General features: G+C 34.2%; 1 protein-coding gene across 4 annotated transcripts in view; it reads left to right on the forward strand.

The window, feature by feature from the left end:
• LOC110455783 overlaps nt 1–26,019 on the forward strand; it is a 102,002-nt gene extending 75,983 nt beyond the window's left edge. For 3 of the 4 annotated variants that reach the window (XM_021506143.1, XM_021506142.1, XM_021506144.1), the window contains 21 exons: nt 516–545; nt 2,657–2,766; nt 5,390–5,587; nt 6,303–6,368; nt 6,619–6,727; nt 7,093–7,227; nt 7,591–7,672; nt 8,119–8,230; nt 8,588–8,643; nt 8,833–8,959; nt 9,164–9,273; nt 10,749–10,851; nt 11,993–12,143; nt 12,583–12,658; nt 13,059–13,125; nt 13,994–14,079; nt 14,769–14,895; nt 15,224–15,265; nt 15,643–15,714; nt 20,319–20,343; nt 20,669–26,019. In XM_021506143.1, coding sequence (XP_021361818.1) covers nt 516–545; nt 2,657–2,766; nt 5,390–5,587; nt 6,303–6,368; nt 6,619–6,727; nt 7,093–7,227; nt 7,591–7,672; nt 8,119–8,230; nt 8,588–8,643; nt 8,833–8,959; nt 9,164–9,273; nt 10,749–10,851; nt 11,993–12,143; nt 12,583–12,658; nt 13,059–13,125; nt 13,994–14,079; nt 14,769–14,895; nt 15,224–15,265; nt 15,643–15,714; nt 20,319–20,343; nt 20,669–21,237 — 2,453 coding nt within the window. In that variant the 3' untranslated portion in view covers nt 21,238–26,019. The remainder of the gene's footprint in view (nt 1–515; nt 546–2,656; nt 2,767–5,389; nt 5,588–6,302; nt 6,369–6,618; nt 6,728–7,092; nt 7,228–7,590; nt 7,673–8,118; nt 8,231–8,587; nt 8,644–8,832; nt 8,960–9,163; nt 9,274–10,748; nt 10,852–11,992; nt 12,144–12,582; nt 12,659–13,058; nt 13,126–13,993; nt 14,080–14,768; nt 14,896–15,223; nt 15,266–15,642; nt 15,715–20,318; nt 20,344–20,668) is intronic. The other variant, XM_021506145.1, reaches the window with a different exon arrangement.
• The last annotated feature ends 389 nt before the right edge of the window (nt 26,020–26,408 follow it).

Here is a 26,408-nt window from a genome sequence, read left to right on the forward strand (position 1 = left end):
AATATTACATGTTAATAACTTGATTGGAATTATAACCTTGAATTGACAGTTTGATACTTTGAAAATTTTGAGCCAGCCCTACCCCCAAGGGCTGTAGGGTGGGGCTCAAAGGAGTCAGTGTGCTAAAATTTCTTCATTTTCCTTGTTAAGAATCAGAGGTGCTAGTTTCAAATCCTTTTTAGTCTGAAATCTGTATGCTAGATATTGAGTAAGGTGGTTTTATTGTTTTTTGTCACTTTGAATAATATTTCTGTTCATGTTAAAAACAAAATCAACTCTCTGTATAAATATAACAGGTGACCGTTAAGGCCCATGGGCCTCTTGTTTATTTCTTTTTTCTTTTTTCTTTGTTCTTTGTTCTCTTACAGATTTTAAAGTTTTTCAAACTCAGTTACAAAGAGAAATATGTCTTATATACACGACAATTATAAAATCGATACAAAATTAACAAAAAGACAGCAGGAATCGATTTACCAAGTTAAGAGTTTTGCATATAGGAATGTCTCTGTTTGTAGATTTCAGTAAATACGGTACTAGGGATAATGGTAAGTGACTAGTTGTTTTAGTTTGGCACGTTTTTGTACCCTTACAGTTTGTGCAAACGTTTCAATTTGTAGGAAGCATGTCGCCGAGGTCTTGTTTAATCACAATACACCGACACTTGAAAGCAAGCGTCTGATTGAACACAGCTGCCACTTTTTTTGGTACTTTTTCGTTGGTTTTTAACGTCATGCACTAATCAACTACTGCATAAAATGGAATTGCTTTGATGTTAATGTACGATTTTATTGCATCATCATATAAAATGGCATTGTAAGTTAGTACTCTATTGTATTTTCACTCTGGTGGGTGTTACACATTACATTATACATATACATTCACATCAATTAATACGCTTCGAAACTTAAAGACAATACAGAATTATCCAAATACAGTATCCTATTAGCGACACTACTAGCCTACATTTTATGTCAGTCCATCATAACATGGTATTTTTGCGATTCACAACGTGAATCCATTAATTCTAAGTCTAGTTAAGCTATAGTGTTTATAAATAATCGTGTTGTTTACATAGTCTCAATATCCAATGTTACATTGTATGTACTGTATGCACTGGATTAGATAGATACTGTCATAAATCTGATAAATAAGAAGACCTATATAGTTACATTACAATCTGAATAATGCAAAAAATACAATTTTGTGTGCTTATCTCTTTGTCCTTATTCGCGATGCACGCGTATTTACCTGGTGTATATAAACTTTGACACCTATATCGCCCCAATGCTTAAGGAACATTGAACAATAGACCACCACATTAGATATGATAATGAAGAAGTGCTCCACTCTACTCAGTAATGCATTTTATGAAGGATTTTCTTCTATATATTGAAGATGAAACAACCAAAACGAAGTGTCCTGACTTACAATTTCTTCCCTGGTAAATATACTTTTCTGACAATGATAATTGTATTTTTTCCGGAAACCTTGTAGACAATAGGTTGGCTCTCATTTTGCTGCTAATGTTTTATAATTCCTGAATAGCAGTATTGGTAAAGTATATGATTTGAAGTGTTGTTCGGGGTTTGACTTCTGCACATCTATTTTTTTTCAAATATTCAAATTTCGAAAACTTTAAATTCTGCAAAACGCATCGCATCCTGTGGTTTGTATAAGTATAATGCTGAAGAAAAGGCCATAAGCATTTATTATGGCAGCATCAAAGTAAATGCATTGTTACATTTGACTTGACCACCAGTTGAAGTTATTTTTGCTTTTTTGCTGTATCAGTTATTCGTTGTCTTAGTATCCCGAAATCTTTTTTTTGTTCCCTTGCGATAATACGCAAAAGGACGATTTCAGTCCTTTCGAAGACTCGTATCTTTTACTTGATTTAATCCCTAGCTACCTTTAAGGTAGAGAGTCTTCAAGTATGGAAGCTGTGTTTACATTATAGCCTGTTCTGTACATACGCTTAACTCTCTCCAAAAGGCTTTATTATAGATACATGTATGTTTGTATTTCGCAGTTTAGAGAAAGCATGCTTCTTTCTAATGCAGAGCTTTGAAAGCTTCATCGATTAAGCATTTTTTGGTGGTTTGTTTTTCATTTTATATTTTATCTATGCTTAATAATTGTATTACATGTATTTAACAACGGAGAACAAGAATTTACATATATTCAGTTCTGTCCCCTTTTCTGATTATTTCAAGGATCAATAAATACCGATATCGATTCAAAATGCACTTACGCCGATTTCAAATTAAATGCAACTATTCTAAGACTTGAGTTATTGCAAGTAATTTCTTATTAGTAGTGTGAAACATTGAGAATTGCAACCTATCTATGTTAGATACTGTCAGACTGTGTTTCTATACAAACAAGTGATTACGAAACAAATGCTTGTTTCTCAAAATATTTTTGTTTAGAAGTAAAAACAACAACAACAACGTATAAATGAATTCTTTCATAATTCTTTAAATTTTATTAGCATGTGCATCAGTTTCGAAAACATACATCAACAGCGAATAGGTCTTTTAGTCAGATACATGTATACACCACTTTCGTTGGGTATAATATACACAAATTTTACTCGATGTCATATGAATCAATTATGCTTATTTGAGAATGTAGGCTTCTATATGCTGTGTTTAAGGATATACCACAAGGACGTGTTCTTGTGACAAAGGAACCATGCATTGTGCTTGGAACAGACCGAACTTTGCCAATTGTCAGTCCCTTGTTCTCGTCCAGATATACGATCAGGTAGAGTAAACGGAAAATTAATTGTTGAGTTATTAGCTTACCTGGTCCGAAGGACCAAGGTTAGCTTATGCCATACCGTGGCGTCCGTCGTCCGTCCGTCCGTACGTCCGTCCGTACGTCCGTATGTCAACAATTTCTTTAAACGACTTCCCCTTCTTAACCACTGGTTGGAATTGAACTAAATTTGACTGGAAGCACCCCTAGGTGGTGGGGATTCAAAATTGTACAAATGGTTGAGCTGAGCCCCCAGGGGGCTGAGGGGCGGGGCCAAAAGGGGTCAATTTGCCCATATTGCTTTAAGCAACTTCTTCTGTAGAACTGTGCACTGAATATCAATCATAGTTGATCAAAAGCATTCCTTGGAGGCAGGGGTTTAAGATTGTACAAATGGTGTGGCTGACCCCCCAGGGGGCTTAGGGGCGGGGCCAAAAAGGGGATTTGGCTATACTGCTTTAAGCAACTTCTTCTCTGGAACTAAGAAGTGTATATCAACCATATTTGACTGGAAGCATCCCTAGGTGGTGGTGATTAAAAATTGTACAAATGGTGGGACTGACTCCCCAGGGGGCTAAGGGGCGGGGCCAAAAGGGGGCAATTTGGCTATATTGCTACAAACGACTTCTTCTGTAGAACTGTGCACTGGATATCAATCATATTTGATCAAAAGCATTCCTTGGAGGCAGGGGTTTAAGATTGTACAAATGGTGTGGCTGACCCCCCAGGGGGCTTAGGGACGGGGCCAAAAAGGGTATTTGGCTATACCGCTTGTAGCAACTTCTTCTCTGGAACTAAGAAGTGGATATCAACCATATTTGACTGGAAGCATCCCTGGGTGGTGGTGATTAAAAATTATACAAATGGTGGGACTGACTCCCCAGGGGGCTAAGGGGCGGGGCCAAAAGGGGGCTATATTGCTATAAACGACTTCTTCTGCAGAACTATGCCATGGATATTGATCATATTTGGTCGCAAGTATTCATGGGAGGCAGGGATTCAAAATTGTACAAATGGTGGGGCTGACCCCCCGGCTAAGGGGTGGGGCCAATAAAATGTATTACATGGAAATGGTTGAGATCCCCACCATATAACCATATATACAATTGCTGAGTATAAAGAGAAGAATGCACATTTGCTTCCAGGATGTCCCTAGGGTCTGGCCCCACCCTTGGAGACATAGTCCCTGGGCCATAACTTTAAAACGGTTGAGATCCCCACCCCAAAACTATATATACAAATGCTGGGCATAAAGAGACGAATGCAATCATGATATCAGAATAGACCCTGGGGTCTGACCGAACCCCTNCTTTGGAGACTTAACCCCTGGGTCATAACTTTGAAATCCACAAACTATATGAACAAATGCTTGGCAAAAAGAGACAATTGCAGTCACGATATTAGAATCGATCCTGGGGTCTAGCCACAAATCTAGGGACCTAGTTTCTGAGTCAAGGTTTGGAAACAGTTGAGATCCCAACCCCATAACCATACATAAAATTGCTGGGCATGAAAAATCTAATATAGCTATGCTACAAGGATTGGCCTTGGGGTCTGGCATATTCCCTTGATCTCATTTGGAGAATAGCTTGCCATAATTGCTTAGGTATCCAGGTGAGCGATACAGGCCCTCTGGGCCTCTTGTTGTACTTTCCTACGCAGTACATATTGTGTAAGAATTATGCGACATCGGTAAAATGACTTATAACGTAAGTATGTGGTATTTACGGTAGTTCATGGCATGTTGCTGAGACAAAACTTAATCAAAACAAATATTCAATATCACAATGGAACGAACGGATAGAAAAACTACCATCAGTTATTAAAGAAAGTGATGAATTACTCATATATTATTGGAACATAACTAACTTTATAACGATATCTTATAAAAGATTTTTGTACTTGTACAGGTTATGCAATCGCGTAGCATCCGTAGTTGGCCGTCTGTTTCTTCTTTATAGCAGTTTGGGATAGAGTGGTGATAGTATGGCGAGAATAACGCATTTGGTATTTTCATGATGACAGTACATTCGTGATATCAAGTGTCTGTAAATGAGGCATGATGTCTAGGTCATTGGTTTAGGAAAAAAAGCATCACGACGGAGTCAATATCCTATTGATTGTTCAAAAATTGTTACATCTTGATCTGAAAAGTGTCAAGTTGTTATGAATATATAAGTTCACAAATAATCTTGGGTATTAAACATTAACAAGTCAATTTAAAATATATAAAGCATTACAGTACGCTGTTTCCAAGAATTTACTTTTAGTGACAAAAAAGTTTGGAACAAAGATAATTATCACTCTTGCGATTGTTACTGTACAGTGGCATTCTGCCATTAAAACATATCATGTGTAAATGACTGCTTGGAACAATATAAGATAACATATATTCCGTTTCAAAACAGCGTGGATTCGCTATATCGCCGAAATAAATTATTTTCTGACTATTTTGCAGGAAACATCAGTAGTCTTGTGACGATGAAGTGTTTCTATTAAGATTTTTTTTTCACTGTTTAACGACGTAGTTACATGAATCTGTTCCATTTAAGTTCAAATGTCAAAAATAAAATCGCATTTTTTATTTCGACCAAGAAAGAGAGCGTTATTGTCCGTTTATTGTTTTCAGTTTGAGATGTTGCGCCTTGGGTACCAGCTTGCCTCAGTAAAATCAATTTATGAAGAACTAAAACAGTTTGTTGCAAAACGGAAAAACAGTTTATATGCTGGGGATGTTGAAATGGCCTCAAGTCTCCTCTACGAGCTCCTACGCCTCGTCAAAAATGTTCCAGTGCTGGCAGGGCGCGGTGAAAAGATTTCAGTAGTGGTAAAAAAAAAAAAAAAAAAAAAATCGTACCTTTAAATTGTCTTTCCCTTCTGGCTGTTCTTTCCTTTCTTTTGTTGTTATTTAAATTTCGGTTAGCCTGTTGTCAAAATAATTCGACAAAATTGGTCGTAATGATACCATGCCTATGTTTTTGAAGCTCTTTGGCACGTCAAAGTTGCCTCTAATTGGCCCATCATCTGTAGACACCACCTTCTATGCCTTTTGCTATCGCGAGATAGTTAAACCTTCCACAAATTAAGAATCTATACTTTTTGGACATTGTTTATGTATTTGTTTTCTATATTATAAAACCGTCACTTTCATTGTTAATATATGCGTTGTCGTTTGATTTGGAGTTGGTGCATGTAGCTGACAAATTTCGGTTTACTTCAACCTTCATGAATTAATGTTTCAAGAACGCTTGCTGAAACGCAAGAAAATTATCGATTTCGCAGTATCTTTATACTAAGCCGGTCGTATGACCGTTGTAATTTTTACGAGATTAACGTTTCATGTGCCCATTGTATTTACACAAACTATTGCCTTTACTTGACTTAATGAAATATCCTTTATAGAACCACTCTTGAATTTCGGCAAACATCGTTTTCTTTATTTTATTTAAAGCACCTCCGGGTTGTAATCACTTGGAGAAATTGATAGCTGTCTCAATGTTGTTCTACGGGATTATATTTGACGAAATGCTTCCATCTTTCAGTCGATAGTGAACTTATTGGATCTCATGCTGTCTGAAACGTCCGAGGCGTCAGTAGAAGAACTCCAGGTTTGACTTCTTTTAATTTTACTGAAGATCAGAGGCATGTTTCTGACAACACTTAACACAAAATTAATTGGATCATAAACTTTACATTAGGATAATTGTTTTTGATTCATTATAATCATATCTGAAGCTGATGCCATTTAAGGACGTTTATCATATTATTAAATATTTTTGTAAAACAGTAATAATATTCATAAATATAAAGCATTTAATGAACTTTTTAGTTACCTTTGAATCATCTTGCTTTTCAAAGGTACTGCAGGTAGGGGGCACTTTTATAAGGACAGTCGACCTACTGGCCAGTGGTATTACCTCCTGTCTTGATTTTGACATCCGGATGCCGATTTACTCCAACCTAATTGGTAATCATTATATGTTAACATGATTTTGCATCAATGACACTATCGGCCATAATGCTATTAACACTAGCTTTGACTTTAATCATGAACGCATTTTACTTGTAAGTTTGTCACTTATCTTTAATGAGAGGAAGGATACAATAAATTGCTCAAATGACTACGATCTTTTAGTACTGTTCCGTCAACAATGTTTCACTATCAGAGATTTTTTAAATTTAAAAACCAATAATGCTAATTGTGTTTAATATATTATTAATATTTTCATCAAGTACTGTCAAGTATGACAATGTTGGCCTTTTTCTCAATTATGACAATGCTAGTCACAAATTTTCCACTCTCTAAGACACAAATGAATGCATTTATTGTAGAAATCAAAGTTAAAAAGAACAATGTCGGCATTGACGGAAGTCACTCCACCCTAGAACCAAATATGCCATCTAGCAGAGAAGGAATGTATGGGATAGCTGGTGCCCGAGACACGAGAGAGACCATGTCGGCAGCAGGTTGTAGTCATAAATTGGCACAATAGTGTTCATTGAGTCGAAAAATATACAGCTCTGTTGAATGATAATTGTTAATATATGTTTATTCTTTTATATCGTAGGTCAAATTTGTTGTATTGCTTATTTCTCAAATTATCGTGACAATATAATCTTATTTTAAAATTATCATAACTAACTTCATTTTAAAACAAAACTTTATCGTCGCCAATAGACAAATTATCATATATTGAAATAACAAGCACAATTAAGTGTTCAGACAATGTAACAAGTGACAGTTGTTGTGATCAAGTTAAGTAGTTTTCAAAGCACATCTTGAGATGAAAAGTCAACGATGATTCTATAATAGGTGTTTCTTTATTGTAGGTATAGATAACCCGATGGATGTGATGTATGTACAGTACACTACACTAGAATCAATCCTCAGGCAAAAAACAACACATACAAGGTATTTATAAATATTCAGTATTTACCAGTTAAATACTAGATAACTTAAGTATGACCTTGTGGTGAACAAATCCTTTTATATCACTTTTCATTCTGAAGACATCCATGAACCAGTTATGTTTCCATGTTACATCAGTCACTAATAAGGTCAATAGAGTCATCTCCCTTTAAAGTTCTCTTCACTTTTACTGTATCATGTTTTCCAATTAATTGTTATCGACTATAACCTGATCTTGAAAGAATTATTAGAAATTCTTTAAATGTTGTGGTTTCCGACATTTCTTCCTTATTACGTTAAAAAAAAATGTTGGATGTTTGCGCTAATGATAATTGTGTGTTATGGACCTTTCGCTATCATGTAGCATTCGCCTTTATTAGGAGGGGGCGGTAAATAACACTATGATTAATGTACAAAGAAAACCTCTTATTTATCGTTTTATTCAACAGCTTGGATACCAATTTGGCTCTCTCCGACATACATGCTGTCTTTCCTTTTCCCACTGACCACTTTGCAAAAAGAAAACTCAACACCGAATTCACTGTTTTTCATAAAAATCAGGTATGTCTCGGGTAGGGATGTTTCCCTTTATAACTAAAACTTTATCATCATTACCACAACGTATCAAGTCGTACTTTTAATAGACCGATACTTCGATATATTATACACGATTCATTTCAGTTACAAATTCGTTAAATACGCACACTTGAATTTTTATCATGTGGCAAATATTATCTTTAGTTCTCCTTCTCCGCCATGTGAATGCTATGCCAATTTCATTAAAGAAAATGGATGAGGAACAAGTACATGACGATGCATTAGTATTTCGCTGTTCACAAAATTAAAAAAACAATATTGTTTAACCTTGGTATGCAAGTACATGTTGAAGATAATATATCTGTTTTGTTTCCACTTCAGTCCGATATCAAAATCTTCAACAAGACGATGTGTCTCAGGTGGCAATTTGATGACAGGTAAGTGAATCATATTTCAATAAAGCAACACACAAGAACAGACAGTATTGGTTCTTTGTTTCACACTCTCACACGGACAACTACAGTTTGATAATCCTAACTTTATAAAACAAATCGGTATGTTATTGACTAATGATTGTTTTTCCTTTTCCAAAATTATTATATTTATAAATATGTTTTCAATTTTAGCCAGCAAGACAAAGGGAAATGGACAGCGGATGGTTGTAGTGTGGTTAAGACGACCTTGATAACTACTGTTTGTAACTGTCGTATTCCAGGACATTTTCTGGTAGTGGCTATGGAAAAAAATATTACAGTAAATATATTTTTATGAATTGTAATCATCAGTAATCTATTCTCTTTAAAAAAGTTTTTCTCCGTCTCAGATTGGTTCAATTCGTATTCAAAATTTGTATATACATATTTTCTGACGGGATAGGAGACTTTTAAATCCACTGTATACTGAGTATTAATATTACCAAACTTGTGATATTGTTAAAATATTCCTTATTTATTTCAGATTTCACCAGTTTTTGACCAACAAACATCGAATATCCTAATTCTAGTTGGAAGCATCTTAATGTTGTGTGGGGTAGCTGCCACACTCAGTATATATCTTTTAAAATGGAGGTAAGGTCTTTTCCGTTCCTATATGATCGGAAAAAGTGAAACGAAAGTTACGACTTTTGCATTTTTTCTGAAGTTTCTAACCAAGCATTCAATTACATTTTTAGCTCACCTGGTCCAAAGGACCTTCGTGAGCTTATGCCATACCGCAGCGTCCGTCGTCTGTCCGTCCGTCCTTCCGTCCGTCAACGTTTCCTTTAAAACGCTACTTGTCCTGAACGGCCAAGTAAATTTGACTAAATTTGGTCTGGAGCATCCTTAGGCCAAGGGCTCTCAATTTTGTATAAAAGGTTAGAGTGGCCCCCTGGGGGCAGAGGAGCGGGGCCCAACAGGGGAAATATAGGTAAAACATTTAAAATCCTTCTACCGTAGGGATTAAGGGATTGTATCCTAATATAGTCTGGAGCATCCTTGGACCAAGGGGACTCAATTTTGTAGAAATGTTGGGTGTGGCCCTCCTCGGGCAGAGGGGCGAGGCTCAATAGGGGAAATAGAGGTAAAACCTTCAAAATCCTTCTCCTAACGTAGGGATAAAGGGATTTTATCCTTATCTAGTCTGGAGGATCCTTGGGCCAATGGAACTCAATTTTGTAGAAATGTTGGGTGTGGCCCTCCTCGGGCAGAGGGGCGAGGCTCAATAGGGGAAATAGAGGTAAAACCTTTAAAATCCTTCTTCTACAGTAGGGATTAAGGGACTACATCCCAATTTGGTTTGGAGTATCCTTGGGCAAAAAGGGAGGCAATTTGTATAAACAGTGATGTGGCCCCCTGGGGGCTGAGGAGCGGGGCACAATAGGGGAAACATAGCAAATTCTTCAAAATCCTTCTTCTGTAGGAATGACAGGATTTTGTCCAACTTTGGTATAAAGCATCATTGGGTGAAGGGGAAGCAATTTTGTATAAACAGTGGATCTGACACCCCTGGGGGCAGAGATGCGGGGCCCAAAAAGGGATTTTGAGAAATAGCTTTAATTTCCTTCTTCTTCCGTGGGGTCGAAGGTATTTCGACCAAATTTGAACAGTAGCATCAAATTTGAAAGGGAAATCAACTTTGTATAAATGGTGGATTTGGGCCCCCTGGGGCTTGATGGCTGGGGCCCAATAAGGGAAATATAGCAAATTCTTCAAAATCCTTCTTCTGTAGGAATGACAGGATTTTGTTAAAGGGATGAAGTACCCCTGGTGGAAGGGGAACCAATTTTGTATAAACGGTAGTTGTGACAATGACAAGATTTTGTCCAATTGCATATAAATATAACCCCTGACTAACCATGTAATATTTCTAACTTATAATTACAGTGACATCATGCTATTCTTACTTCAATTTTGCTTACATTTCTAGGTGAGAGATACAGGCCCTCTGGGCCTCTTGTTTTCTGTGTATAGGCGATTGTTCGCGAATGTAAGTACATGTGTTGGAGTGAGGATAATTATCTATATCACTGAACAATACACAAAGTGTGATGTTGTTATTACAGGCAGCTGATTGGCGGAGAATACGTCATCAATCTCAATTTCCTGCTTAGCCTGCTCGCTCTGACCATTGTGTTCCTTGCCTGTCTATACAAAAGTGATATTTACGTAAGTGATACGAATTAGTAACAAATGCCTTAAAATTGTTGTATTTTGGAACATTTACATGAGGCTATATTTGTGGGGGGTCGCATGATAAACATCAGTATACGATCATGAACCATATACATTTTTTGTTATCAAACTAGAAAATGACATCTTTTTGTTAAGTGAAGGAAAATGACATATTCTTGTGTCAATAATACTGTTCGTTATAAAAATCGGTAAGACGACGATAAATAGTAGCCAGCCATGTGCATTGCATTGCTTATGTACAGGCATTATTGGGGATCAAGGAAGTATTGATAGTTTAATTTTGAAACACGATAGACTAATAAAATAACAATGACTTAACGATCCCAGTACTACTACCAAAACCTATAATTATGAGTTTCAACCGGTATGACATGAGCGTTGATGATTTATTACTGAACAGAAAGTCACACTGTGCTGAAGTTTCATGAAATATATAATTATAAAGATAAAACAAATATCGAAGAAGTGTTTGGAGAGTGAAAATGCCTCGATGCCAGACCGAGATTTCAAAACTGGGGCCTTCGAACACAATGATTTGATGAACTGTTCTAGTTGCTGAGCCACATAGTCCCAATGCATTTATGTATACAAGACGACACTAATGGGATGTTACTAAATTTTAAAATATATAGATATTTTCCAGAAGTATATGTGTTTTGCCAGCATCGGGACAGAAGTCTTTAAGCAAAATAATATCGTTAAGTTTCCAAGGGAATGTTTTAATGAACAGATGTATGCTTAAGTCGTGTTTTCAGTATTATGGACTTTTATTGAGGTCAACATAAGGTCCATATTTCCTCATATTGTTATCTTAGATATGGGATGATGCTTTGTTTTATTGTTAAACAAGGCAGAATGTATAAAAGTCAAGAGAAAAAATACTGCATTTAGCAAAGAGCATTATGACATTACAATTGAAAGGATACCACAAGGAGAATATTGACCTGATGTGTATATTGTGGCATCGAGTTGATATCACTTATTACTTACCCCCACGTTATTAATATAAAACCAATGAGGTTGAAGGAAAACTTTTGTGATCTAATAAATTATTTCAATGTCATATCGTTAAACATGTTATCCATTCTATCTAGTTGTTTTCTTTCTTTTTCAGATCATCTGCTACATGTGCCAAATTCTGATTTATTTCTTTCTCCTATCGTCATTTTCATTCCTTTTTGCCGAGTCTATGTTCTTTTTCTTCAACACATACAGCGAAAAGAGATCGTACATCGGTACATACAAATACCTGCTGATTGGCTGGGGTGAGTTATGTTGTGTACCTCATGTCTAGGCATACAGGCGTCCTGTTTAGTCCCGTTTCCACTGTATACAGGCGATCGAAATGTCAACAATGATCCCTTATGACAAAGTATCATAAAAACTCCTTATTAATTATCAATTTGAAATTAGCCAATATTCTTTGAAACTTTGATAACCCCCCCTTGTTAGTTTAACCAGCTGAAACCTGTTACAGTATTTACAATTACAAAAACTCTTAACAAAACAGGTTGCAGTATCTACCGATTATAACTCAAATCTGCTTATTAATTCTACATAAAAACTCACAGAACGCTCTCTCCCTATCTTGAAAGGCTTTTTAGATACGTGTGATGTATTTTGAATTCTCCCCAAGTGATGTTTACTACACGGCTTAAGACATTGCTAAATAAAACACTATAAATGTACTTTCCTTTTTTGCAGGAATACCGTCTGTGCTTACTCTCTTCTTCGTTATTGCATCCGAGGTGTTCAAGAAAAGTCAAGATTGCCTAATGCTGTATGTTTCAGGAAATATCTTATAATAAAACAGTTATTTACAACGCTTCGGAGTCATAATCAATACTTTTTTATGATTTTTCTGTTATTCAAATATTATAATGTTTTTCACGTTACTATTTAATTTATGGAAGTAAGAACATCACATCTAAGTCTGTTTTTTAATGTTGTGTATATATAAGAAACTGTTACAAATATGAAAATATGTTTAACTCTAGGTTTTAGGAGATGCCTTTTCGTGAAACATGTCATAAAATAACAATTGATTTTATGTTTAAAATTGTGAGAAACGTTTGAAAACTTTAAAAACCTTATGACACAAAGGTATTTTTATATCTCGGTCATTTATTGATTTTCGATAAATATACATTATACCGACATACATGGTTTTTTCGTTTTAGTTGCTGGCTAACTCGAGCAGACTGGCAGTTTTATGGGTTCATTGTCCCAGTCATCTTTCTTGTTATCGTACGTATGCGTATTAATTACACAGACATAGTGTATTATAGTTAAAATACTGATTAACTGTAACATTAAAAAAGTGACTTGAAAGTAGTGAAACATTGTATTTTTTCTATTAAATGTAATTGTATTGAAGATAGGACTGCTTAAACCCGTCGTCACATTTTTGTTCCCATTTAAGTAAGTGTAACAATCAAATATCCCAGATTAATTTGAAATATTTGAATAAGAAGATAATTGAATATCTTAAAAATACTGAATATATAACTATGTGATATTTATTGATAACTGTAGTATGCATCATTAGAGGCAAGTCACCGTATTAGTCCTTGTTTTACTCTATATTTCATGTCTAAACTGTTATCCTCAGATATAAACCCCTGACATAAGTTTGAGGATACTTGTATGATATATTTAAAAAATTAAAAGATACATTTTGTGCTCTTTCTAATAAGAGTTATCTAACATATCTAACAATTCCTATAACAATTTTGGAAACGAGCTGGTTTCAAAGAATTTTAAAACGGAATTTCGAATCAGTCCACTTCTTCATAACCTTTGAAATGACAGCTGTGTCTGTCTTTATGGCTAATAATATAAAACATTTTTCCAATACCTAGTTTTCATGAATATTATTAATTAATCATATGTCAAACAATACCATATACTATTAGACTGTATGTCGTTGCTTCGTCATAATCTAATCGGGAATTAAAAACCTGTATCTAAATGCTTTTTAAGTTGATGATATCAATGTCATTTTCTGTTTGAGTATTTCTCATAAATAAGATATAGCATTATTAATTTTGCAATCGTACGTTAATCCTATGGTTATGAAATGCATACGTTAATATATTCATATTTTCATTCACAGGGTTATATGATATTCATGGTTACAAGTTTGAAAATGTGTATAACATCGACAGAAGAATGGAGATTTAATAAGCGAAGGAAATTGGGGTAAGTTTATTAAATTGTTAAGCTGAGTTGGGTCTTTGTTGAAAACATCAAATTTTAACAAATATTGCATTATCGGATATATAATACGTACGCACCTACGTGTATTGATTTTAATGTATTAACCCACCGATAGTTATATACTTACACTACATCGTGTATCACTTCATATACATGTAGATGTTCAAAATCATATTGCTTGAGTGAATAATCAATTCATTGTGTTTTTAAACTCATGTGAAATATTGTTGTTTGGTAATATGCATGTTTTATTTAAACAAATAGACAGTACACTACGAACTGTTTGTAAATAGGTAGAATGTCATTTGAAATGCATTAGAAAAAAACCGAAAACCTTTCTGAAACACGGGCAATGAACGAAATATGACTTCAACACATGGGTGTTGCAAGAAAAGTTTAAAATATCTCACAAAAATGTAAATAACAACACGGAATAATTCCTAGCATTACAATTTATTTGGATAAGATACCACATTGTCGGATTGTCTAAAAATTCAATTAATTAGGCGCAGTAACCAACGAAGGTTTCCTACGAGACATTTGTTTCAACAATAGTGTATGATTACTATTCCAAGTGGATATCATGTGGATATTATTATCGTAACCGTCATTGCGACGCATCACAAAAGAAACAGCATTTCACAAAGCATATGTTTTCTGTTTTGTTGTAGACTACGATATGGAAAATCGTTGTCTTTGTTGATTCTTCTACTAGCCGTTAGCATATTATCAATGGATCTCAGCGACAGTGACCAGTTTGAAATAATCGTACTTCTCTTCATCTTTAAAACTTTGATTGTAAGTTTGTCTTGCAAAATTTACGTAATCACCATTTCGTTTGTAACACTTTTTAAGTTGAAAATTAAAAACAAATTCTATATATATTTTCTCCAACCACCTTCTATATATATTTTCTCCAACCACCTTGACAGTTTCAATATCTGTTCTGTGCTTGATAACTTGACACATTAGTATCGAAAACTATAAGTATTACGATAATAGAAACACACACATATATAGATATGATTAATTCGTAATAATTATATTTATCCAACAAGACTATAGGTATGCCTTGTAATAAATCTCTGTAATCTACAACATTATATATGTCATTTTCTTATCTTAGGCATTATGTGTGTTTGTGCATAGAGGCATCCTGGACAGACAGGTTAGTGAACAAGCATTTTAATATCATTAGATAATCATGTAAGCTAATCAACCATGCTAACAATGATAACTGCATGTAAGAAACAACAAGAAATTAGAGCAAAGCATGAATTAAATGCATAGATGTTTTTGGAAAAGTACAAAAAGTTTTGGTGAAAGTGTTTCTGAACATCGAACACAACTGCCTTATATATATACGAAAAATTTGTCAAAATAAAAAATAAACTATAATGAAATGCCTTTAATATTTTGATTTTAAGGTACCTTCATTTACTTAATTTATACATTTTTACTGTCTTCTATTTCACGATGTACACTGTAATCCGAGCGCGGTGTAAATTATATCAAAAATAACCACCTGTTTTGTACAAATTACAGCTATTGATAGTGTTCTGGAAGATGAATACAAAGAGGTACAGAAAACGTGACCGTGGCATCTCAATAGACGAGGTAAGTTCAATACACATCTAAATAATCCATTGTTTAAATTGTTTACGTGGACATAATAACTCGTGATTATTAATAATGAACTAGAACTATATTTACTGTTTTATTAATAAATTTATATAAGTAGTATAGAAGTAAAAAAAAAAATGAATTACAGGAAATTAGGGAACATAAAATTAAATGTAGTATAGTGAGATCTCGTGCTAAATGGGTAGAAGAGGGGGAGAAGCGTACAAGCATTTTTTTCAGTCTGGAAAGTAGAAATTTCACCTCTCAAGTTATACCTAAATTACGATCAGATAATGGAAAAACAATTACAAGTCAGGCAGACATTTTGAAAGAAGTTCAGAAATTTTATGAAAAGCTGTATGATTCTGATAATGACATAGCAGATGTAAATTTAAATGAATTTTTGAACCTTATAATGTAAATAAAATTAGTAAACATGATTCTGAAAAGTTGGGTGGCCTAATCTCATTGGAAGAAGCTGGCAAAACGTTAAGACGTATGACAAATAATAAAAGTCCAGGCATAGATGGCTTTACGGTTGAATTTTATAAGTGTTTTTGGAAATATTTAGGTAATTTTGTTGCTCGATCTATAAATTTAGGCTATACAAAAGGTAATCTATCAATCTCACAACGTCGAGGCATTATTTCATGCATTCCAAAGAGGGGTTAAACCTTTTTTATAAAAATACAGACTAATTTTCTCAAATACCACTGTGTTCTTTCTGCAGTAAAACATTTCAACTCTAATCCAGATTTTCCTAAATTAAGATTGTTATGTCCTTTTATTCCTGTACACTTAGAATTATTTTTTAAAAAGTCTAAAGGTTCCAAATATTTTTATAGTATCCAGGAAAAAAATAACATCGTTCCATCAGGACAGAAGAAATGGAATAGAGTCTTTGATTTTAGTAACTTTTCTTGGCATCAGATTTTTAAGATCCCCTTTGCTATAACTACTAATGCAAAATTTCAGTGGTTACAGTATAGAATAAATCACCATATTCTGACAGCAAATTCTTTCCTTTTTAAAACTCGAATAGTTGTATATCGTATGTGTACACTTTGCAATTATGAGATTGAAACTATTTCCCATATTTTATGGGAATGTCAAGAGACTCAGAAAGTTTGAAAAGGAATGGAAAAAACGGGGAAAAAATCTTGTTTTGTAAAAATAATATTCTGATAGCTGTCTCCTGGGCTTTGACTTGAATTACAAAATCAATAAGTTTCTTCTTTTTCATTTATTCATACATTCATCAGTTTGAGCTCAAAAGTATTTTTCATGTATTTTTAGTTTACAGTTTTTAGTAGCTTTTCATTATTTTTTGCATTTCTATGAATCCTTACTTGTTTGTGTTTGTGTATGTAAGAGTGTGTGTATGGGTGGGTGTGAGTAAAGGCAATTGTGTATGGATGGCGGATGTAAAGTAGAAAGATGATGTGTTGATGTTTGACGGAGCCACTGGTTTGTCTTTGATGTCATAATTATGAGACAATACACTGATTTCTATTTACAGTTTATTTACATCTATATACATATATACAGGTACATGTCCATACGTTCACCACATCACTTTCACTGCTCACATGTTGTCACTCCAACGTTCGTACCCCCACTCCCTTAGTTACGTCCTCTCTCGTGCACCACAAAAAACTAAACTCCCCTCTATCACACACACACAACCTGTCCTATCTCCACTGTAACACACACCACCCTTTGTTCTCATGACACTGGTCATTCTCAATCAACATTCTCCCTAATGGTCCAAGCTTTAATTGACAACTTAATAAGATCTCCAGAACCAAGTAATATGTCTCTACATTTAAATTGCACGCCTAATCGTTAACAAATAAACAACAACACACTCTCCTAAGACACTCACTGATACGTACAGCTGCGGCTGACACAACTCATTAATTAGAAGCACTGACCACTCTGACCCTACTGGCCAACTCGACTCTCCTCCTACTCTCAAAGTTAACACTTTTTCACAAACCTTCCCCCTTAAGTGTGACACCCCGGTACACTCATACACATACGCATATATAAGTATATATATACAACAATACACAAGTTAACATATTGACATAGTTGCAATGATTTCACTTATATTCCTTATAATTGAGTAATCCCGGTTTAGTCCATATTAAACACACAATGTTTCTCCTTGTCATTCCATCACTGGTTATCTGTCCACCGAGACATTTAAATCTGATGACTTGTCTACTGATGAATCTTGGTTTGCACTTTCATTTAAAAAAAATGTTATCTTAGGTGATTACACATAGATTGCTATGTAATAGATCTAAATGTCACTTTAAACACTGTTTTCAAAAACAACCTGTTTCTATTTTTGTGCTTAACAAAACACCTAACGAATATCTAGTCCGAGGATATAGTCACATGGCATATCTGATATCCTATAATCTTTACAGTCAAATTTTCATACCTTCTTTTGTCAAATTTCACGAGCAGTTTATATTTTATTTTTTATTCCATCCATTCCTTATTGCTGAGGTCACTCTGATATTAGCCGGCATCATCAATCCATCTCCAACTAGCCTGTCATTTACTATAGTAACGCTTGACACAGTATCCACCAACATGGATACACTGTAATTTTCCACGTGGCCATAGATCATGGCGACACAGAATCTATCCACTGTAGTCGTGCATGACATCATTTCGGTATTCCGGCATAAGCGCTTCCCTGGCGACACAGATACCTATATCCGACTAAAGCGTACTCAATCCATTTTCCGGCATTGGCGCTTCCTTGGCGACACAAAGAGCCCCATCCGTTTCGAGAGTAGAGTCATACATGGCGACACAGGTGTCCCTACCTCCAGGCTCTTTTAGAGGAGATGATTTCCTTTTATCCGGCGCCTCCACCAAAGGAAGCAGTCTCTAGTATAGCTGTTAACTCTGGCATCTCACTTCATTGTGTCTGACGGTTTGGCTATTGTAACAAGTAAGATAGTTATATATAGCTATTGTCCTCCAATTTTGACATGACGTCTGTTGTTCACGTCCTTGTCTCGATCTGCAGACTTCCTGTCCTCTCCGATCATTAATGTTCCTAATCCTAATCAACATGCTCACCTTGGCAACCATTTTAGCTGTTGTTTACATTCCTCACGTTTGATGATTTTAACATTCACTTAAAGGTTTTGGGGTTGACGACGACACAACTTTTTGATATTTTCATTACATCTGAGAAAAATGTTCCGTTACAAAAGCTTGTCTCTGTTCATAAAACATATCGCTGCAAGCTCTTTTAGAGAGTTTCGTAGGAACGGTTAACCCGAGTCCAAAATTTCAGATTAGTTAGTATGATATGTCCCTGTCCAAATGTGTTGAAAACTCTTATCTGTCTCGCAAACTTGATGGTAAAATGTTTGCTTTGTTCCTGATTGAGGTATCCATAACATCATCCAATATTTCTTAAAAGGTAGGAAGAATCCCGTTGATAAATGATTGTTTGTTTTCGTTTCCTTTTTTTCCCCCTGTTGTTTCACAAAGGATTCCGCTAACCGATAGTTTGTATGACTCCTCTACGGCATCTTCTTGTTGATCATAATTCCTTCATGGCATCTTGGTTGAAATCATTTGTTACATTGTATCCATATCCGGTTGATTGGTTAAAACACCGCATGTTTAAAACATCCCGTCGAATGTAAGACCCCGCCGCTGCCACCAAATGTGACGGAGCCACTGGTTTGTCTTTGATGTCATAATTATGAGACAATGCACTGATTTCTATTTACAGTTTATTTAAATCTATATACATATATACAGGTACATGTCCATACGTTCACCACATCACTTTCACTGCTCACATGTTGTCACTCCAACGTTCGTACCACCACTCCCTTAGTTACGTCCTCTCTCGTGCACCACACAAAACTAAACTCCCCTCTTTCACACACACACAACCTGTCCTATCTCCACTGTAACACACACCACCTTTTGTTCTCACGACACTGGCCATTCTCAATCAACATTCTCCCTAATGGTCCAAGCTTTAATTGACAACTTAATAAGATCTCCAGAACCAAGTAATATGTCTCAACATTTAAATTGCACGCCTAATCGTAAACAAATAAACAACTACAGACTCTCCGCAGACACTCACTGATACGTACAGCTGCGGCTGACACAACTCATTAATTAGAAGCACTGACCACTCTGACCCTACTGGCCCACTCAACTCTCCTCCTACTCTCAAAGTTAACACTTTTTCACAGATGTAAAAATACACAAGTGTTAATGTTGTGATGCAACTGAAAAGATGCATGTACTTATAATATATTAAATCATTTCATCATGGAGGAAATGAATGGAGGATGATGATGTTGATGATGAATGATGATAATGATGATTGATGATGATGATGTTTGATGATGATGATGAGGATGATGGAGGTAATAACATCATATTGTATGTGAGATGATGATGATGAGGATGATGGAGGTAATGGCATCACAATGTATGTGAGATGATGATGATGATGATGATGATGATGATGATGATGATGATGGAGGTAATAACAATCAGTAGATGTTAATTAAACTATTTAACACTTCTATTCACAGAAGCCTGCAAACAGCGCTTTTAGATGTGAGTATATATTTATAGACCCTACTTTTATTACCTTATATAATCCCATTAACTACCTACGGAACACTACATTTTAACATGACTAGTGACTTCCAATGATAACTGTGTGTATTGATTTCCAATCATATGCAAGATTTCCTGTTATTTTTGTGATGTATATATAGATAAATGTGTTGTTTTAACAGTTTTATGTTGATCGAATATAAAATGTGTAAACGGTAGTTTGAATTTGGAGGATTTTGAGTGTATTTGGCCCATTCCCCATCTAACATAGCATTACCATATACATACTGTAAATGATATCGAAATCATTACTTTTTTTCAGCTTTTATAAAACCTGAAAAAATCCAAATAGAAAAATCAAGTAAAGAGCAAGATAGTGTAAATAAATATTATGACGAAGTTGACAGACTCAAATTCACGAAAGAACGGAAAAGGCAGTTGTCTTCGTTATTGGGAAGTAGTTCAGTTGCAACCAATCTCAGTGTTGTAAGTGCTGCCTATTTACGTCGGGATAGACATGGCGACCCGAACGGTGCCGATAGTGGTATATTCGTTGGATCAGAGAACGACAAATATTTAGCGAACCTCTCGGCAGATTCTTCACCCCCTTTATCGGTGTCGAATAACAAAACCAGCTTTCTGGCTCATGCAAACGTGCACTCTAGCAGTTCACGGCAAAATGAAGATGAGAACATGTTTGACATGCCAACATATGCTGATGCTCTAGATGAGGGGTTTCCTACGGAGTTGCATCCACTTCAGCCTATGAACACTCGCACAGTAAAAGGTCGAAGTACACGACCAGATATCAAATCATCGGTAGGACAAAAGGAAGAGGTATCCCATCTTCTATCATCAGAACGATCCGATGTTGAGGAGGATGACGAATAGTTCCTAGATAACAATCTACTTTGTTTAAGTTTTTGTATATATGATGTTAATGGTGTTTTCAATGTTTGTTTGAGCAGCGATCTATAATAATATGAAAACCATCTTATTTCCGATAAATACCGGTTAATGAAAACAAGTTTTTGCCTTATCATGTTTTGTCCATGCTGAATTGTATAAGTAGCTTCTTGATATTGCCTTTAATGTTTCAAAGTCAATCATAGTGCCAGATGTCAGTCAGCATTTTTGGATTCATGAACATTCATTGCCTTTAGCTTGTGTTTTGAAAGTGCCTTCAACACTTATATTACAACAATTTGTATACCATCAACTCTAAAAATACCGAAAGACTAAGTTTCCTGTCACCTATATGTATATCAAATGATACTAATTCAGTTGTAGAATATTTTCATACCAAAGTGGTCGGTTTAAACAGGAAAACGTATAGCATGATATTCATTATGTCTTTCCTTCGATAATTTTGGGTCAGTGGTTTGACTGAAGATAATAACAGAAGACAACACGGGTCGACTTGATTAAACATCTGTCCCTGTCTGACGATGCTGCGATATATTTTTTAACCATTTAATCTGCCGCAAAATATACCGTTCAGGTTATTTTTTAAATTCTGCTCAGATTGAAATGATCAGAATAACGCTTTCATCAAAGTACGAATATAACTTATAGTTTGAATATTATTGTACAATTACTCTTTTATAAGGATTGAGTATCCAATTGTCCAAATAAACAAAATGTAGCGATCAATTAACTACACATACTTTTGTTAGTTTCCTTGATATTACAACTGACACAAATAACGCTTGAGCGTTATAATGCTTTTTTTGGATGTTTGTTATTCTTTACATTCAAGACAGTGTCATTTTTAGAAACATCTATACACTTTTCATATGAATCTCAAAACTCGTCTATGAATCGTACGAAATTCCGCCCATTTAAATTACTTTGTCGAATAGATGTTTTCATACCATCATGTATTTATAAATAACACTGTTATGGAAGTGTATATCAATATATAAATAATAGGGTTTTACTGTAAAATTGGCAAAATTAATCAAATTAATTGATATAGTTAAATAATATTTGCGTATTCTTATTTTCGCGATCGTTGTTTAAATGGCGAATTTGTGAAAGGTCCATAAACGATAAATGTTTTGTTGAATTTTATATGAACGATCATCGCTAAATAGTTTAATTTGCAAATTAACGAGTAAATAATATATTGATGCAAAATCAATAATACAGTAATTAAATACTTTGACACAACAACATCATCCCGCTATCACATCAACATACTTGGTCGCAGTACCATAAATTGATAAAAACAGAGAGATATATTAATTTTTTCGTGGATAGGTATTCTAATATAAATACGTATCTAGCGTATATCTTACTTAGATGTAAAGAAAAAATATTATTTTGAAAGAGTTTTTTTTTATTTCTGTCATATGGAAACGTTGAATTGTCGACGGTGTTTTGAGTAATTTTAACCCTGATGATCTGGTTTAGACACCAAGCCTCGAATTAACCCCCTCCCTTTTATTATTCAATTGTTAATTGGAGGTCCTGCATTCTGAACGTGAGCTGTTATATTCGATAAAATGGTACCAAATATGGCGTGAATGACAATTTTATAAGTATTGATAAATATATTAGATATGTGCGTGTAGATTCGCGTTATTTAATTATTGCTGGTTTATGTTATGTATTTGCCTAGAATACTTCTAAGGTAATTTGACATGTCTTTCTAGTCCAGAGTTTTCGTTAACATTCCAATATGTTACCAGGACAAAACACATCATATAATATCATAATTTTCAGGATGATGGATCATTATATATATTCTCGTTTAATTGTCGTTTTGAAAGAGTCAAAGATATATAAAAAATAAATAAAAAAATGTAAATACGTTTTTTCAAATCAACTTTCCACTCCTGACAAGGAGGACAATTTTTGGATTTGAAATAGTGAACCTAAAAACGGATATTTTTACAATTTATGAAGGTTAAACAACACGTGAATCAACATAAATTCATATATTATTGATGATAAAAGTTGTATTTTTTTTTTATAACAGGTGTAATTTCTTTTTTTAAATTATGTGAGGGTTTTTTTTACTGATGATTCAAAACAAAAATTAAATTATAATACATATTTAACTATTTTCCCGTCAGCAATGATTGTATGATTGTTTTTAGGTAGTCATTTAGGCCAAAACGCGCAAATACCATCGATTTTCTTTCCAGCTTGGGTTACAGGATTCATGTTGGCTATAAAAAAGGGCAAAACAGAAAAGAGAAGCATGATCAAACAATGATTCATCATCTTTAAACTTGTACTGATTAATGCAAATTACAGAATATGTTATCAGTGCCGACTCTAGGGGATACAGATTATTAAATCACTTTGAGTGGGTAAAATGAATACAGAATAAAAGTTATACAAACCATCTGCATGGACGATTTTAATATAAAAAAAAAATTGATATAACGTAATGAAACATTTCTCAACTCCATTTTATTAAACGTGGATCATGCAAACTGTTTTACTGTTGATGATGTCATAACTAAATTTGAAACATTAAAGGGGTATGTTTATATTGCAGTAACTCATGTGACATTACTCGAAAAATAAACGAACGACAATTTAGTCCGAGGGGTAGTAGATTGTTCCTTCTCACAATATTTGCTGCTTTCCAGTATTTGGTTATGGATAATTCCATACGCGATAAACTTTGTTACAAGTTTGAAAAAGGAAGTATTATAGTGTTAGGGAAGCCACATGTCTTTATAATTCTTTTATTAATTTATCATAGCCTAACGTTTTGTTTGCATTCCATTTTTTTCTATTCATTTTATTGTTAACAATTCATATGACCGAGTGGCTGTGACACCAAAAACAGTTCTGTCTCCAATGAAGTGTGTGAATGTGTTATCAGTAAGGTTTGTGAATTTGGTATCAGTAAGGTGTGTGAATGTATTATCAGTTAGGTGAATTACAAGTGTCTAATTTCTTGAGATTAATAACTCGATCCTTTCAAAGTCAATGAAATCAAACGATTTGAAAAATATTTCCAAACAGTCATTACCGATAACGTTTAATTGGTGAGGTAATAGAGTTGCCCTACCGATGATCAAAACTGACAGACTATAGGCATGCACGCTTTGCATATGTGAATCTCAAAGTTGTCATTTCAACGTGTGTTCAAAAGCATGACTAATTAATCATAAATAACCAAACAGTGAAGCTGATGATGTCTGAGTTATCATTTACATGTTCTTTATACTTACTCTTACAAACATATGCCGAATGCGTGTTTTAGTAAGAGATGTAGCCAACTCCATGAAGTAATCGGTATCACGTTTATAGCCATCACCATATGGCTTATTCATTTTTGATCAACAGAAACGTTAATTATTTCTCCTAGTTAATCTTAGAAATAATTTTTATTTTAATATATTTGCCTATGAATGTTTAAGTGAAATATTATGATATACAGAAAACCTTCATTGTTCAATCCCTATTTATTGGTTCTCATTTGCAGTTTTTGCTACATCGTATACATAATTACGTTTTTCCCCTTCACCAAAAGTTCCTTTTTTTTCAATTTTTGAAATTTAATAAGCCATGAAACATAGTTAAATAAATCATATTTATATGTTTCATTACATTCCATTTTAAGTGTTCTTATTAAAGATAAAAAACAACAACTTTAAACTACAAAACAAATCATGAAATTATATTTATATGTTGCATGAATATTATCTGTATGAGATAGTATTTAATATCAGTATTTAATATCTAAAGAACGCTATTTAATAATGATACGTTTATTATACTATTTATGTTCGTGTTAATTGTATTCATTATTTAAAAAGATTAATTAATTAAGATGAATATTTATTCGTTAAAAAATGTTTACATTACTGATCTCCCTTTACAGTGTAATTACCTTTTTGGTAATTATTATTGTTCTCCATATATTCCTTCCCTGTACTTTTTGCAAAGTCTTTCCAGTCACATCTACAATTTGCCCATGTTACAGTGAACCCTTTATGGTTTTAATAAATACAACATTGAGAAAATGTGAAACCATGAGTTTGTTTAAATATATATAGGTACGCGTGGTCTCACATTATCGTAACAATAGCGTTTTTAGAGGTTTGCTGTACACATATGAACATTTGTATGATGCTGCTAAAGGTCTCATTAATTTTTCCAGGACTGTATCGACCAGCGATTATCTGTGATGTGAATGGTGCGTTTTCAAAATCACAAGTTTTTCGTATTATTCTCCGTCTCTTAATGAGATTCACTGTAGCTTTTGATTATTGTACCCATGTATGCGTTTGAAAAAAATGGAATTAAAGTGTAAATGACTAAGAAGGAAAATGCGCGTCATTGACTTGGACATTCGCAGGATGGAGTTTTATTCGATAACTTATAGTCAATTTACTTACGTAAAAGGAAATATATAAGCTTGTTATTTTTTTAACAATCTTTTATTTTTTGTTAATAAAAGAGCAGCATAATGTTGAGTTTTGTAGCTTGAATTAATTGCATTGAGATAATATTCGTTTGTCCCGATTGTAATTAAAATAGTATACGAGTTTTAATTGTTTATCATTGAAAATTAATATCATCATTATTATCATGATTAATATTGTGTTATTATTTTTATTATTATTGTGTAATATGGTATGTTTTAAGTTATTCCTTATTGCTTTTTGCTTATTTGATAACGCAGTAAAACACGGCTGATTTCCCCCCGAAAACTATCGTTGTTATTCATTTAGTCTTGAGTACCGTATGTGTTCATGTGGTGTGTTACTAATTTGCTATTGATTTTTCAAGTCGACATACGTTCAAGGTAGTTAATTAGATACGATTAAAGGCATGATCCTGAATTGAAAACTGAATATCGAGAATATAATTCTTAACATTTGTAAGATAGCAAAAGAAGAAAAAGAAAAAGAAAACGGAATAGCGATTCATATTATTAAAATAAAAAATGCTTAACATATAAAATTTACAAATTTCCGATGTCGCTGCAGTCAACCGCTTTACACTCTGACCCTATTGTCCCACTATCCAGTCAGTTTTTCGCGGTGCAGATATGATGTTTCAGACACAAAAGTGTCCTGTCAACTAGGTTG

This window comes from Mizuhopecten yessoensis, unplaced genomic scaffold, assembly GCF_002113885.1.
Source record: "Mizuhopecten yessoensis strain PY_sf001 unplaced genomic scaffold, ASM211388v2 scaffold8381, whole genome shotgun sequence".
NCBI lineage: Eukaryota > Metazoa > Mollusca > Bivalvia > Pectinida > Pectinidae > Mizuhopecten > Mizuhopecten yessoensis.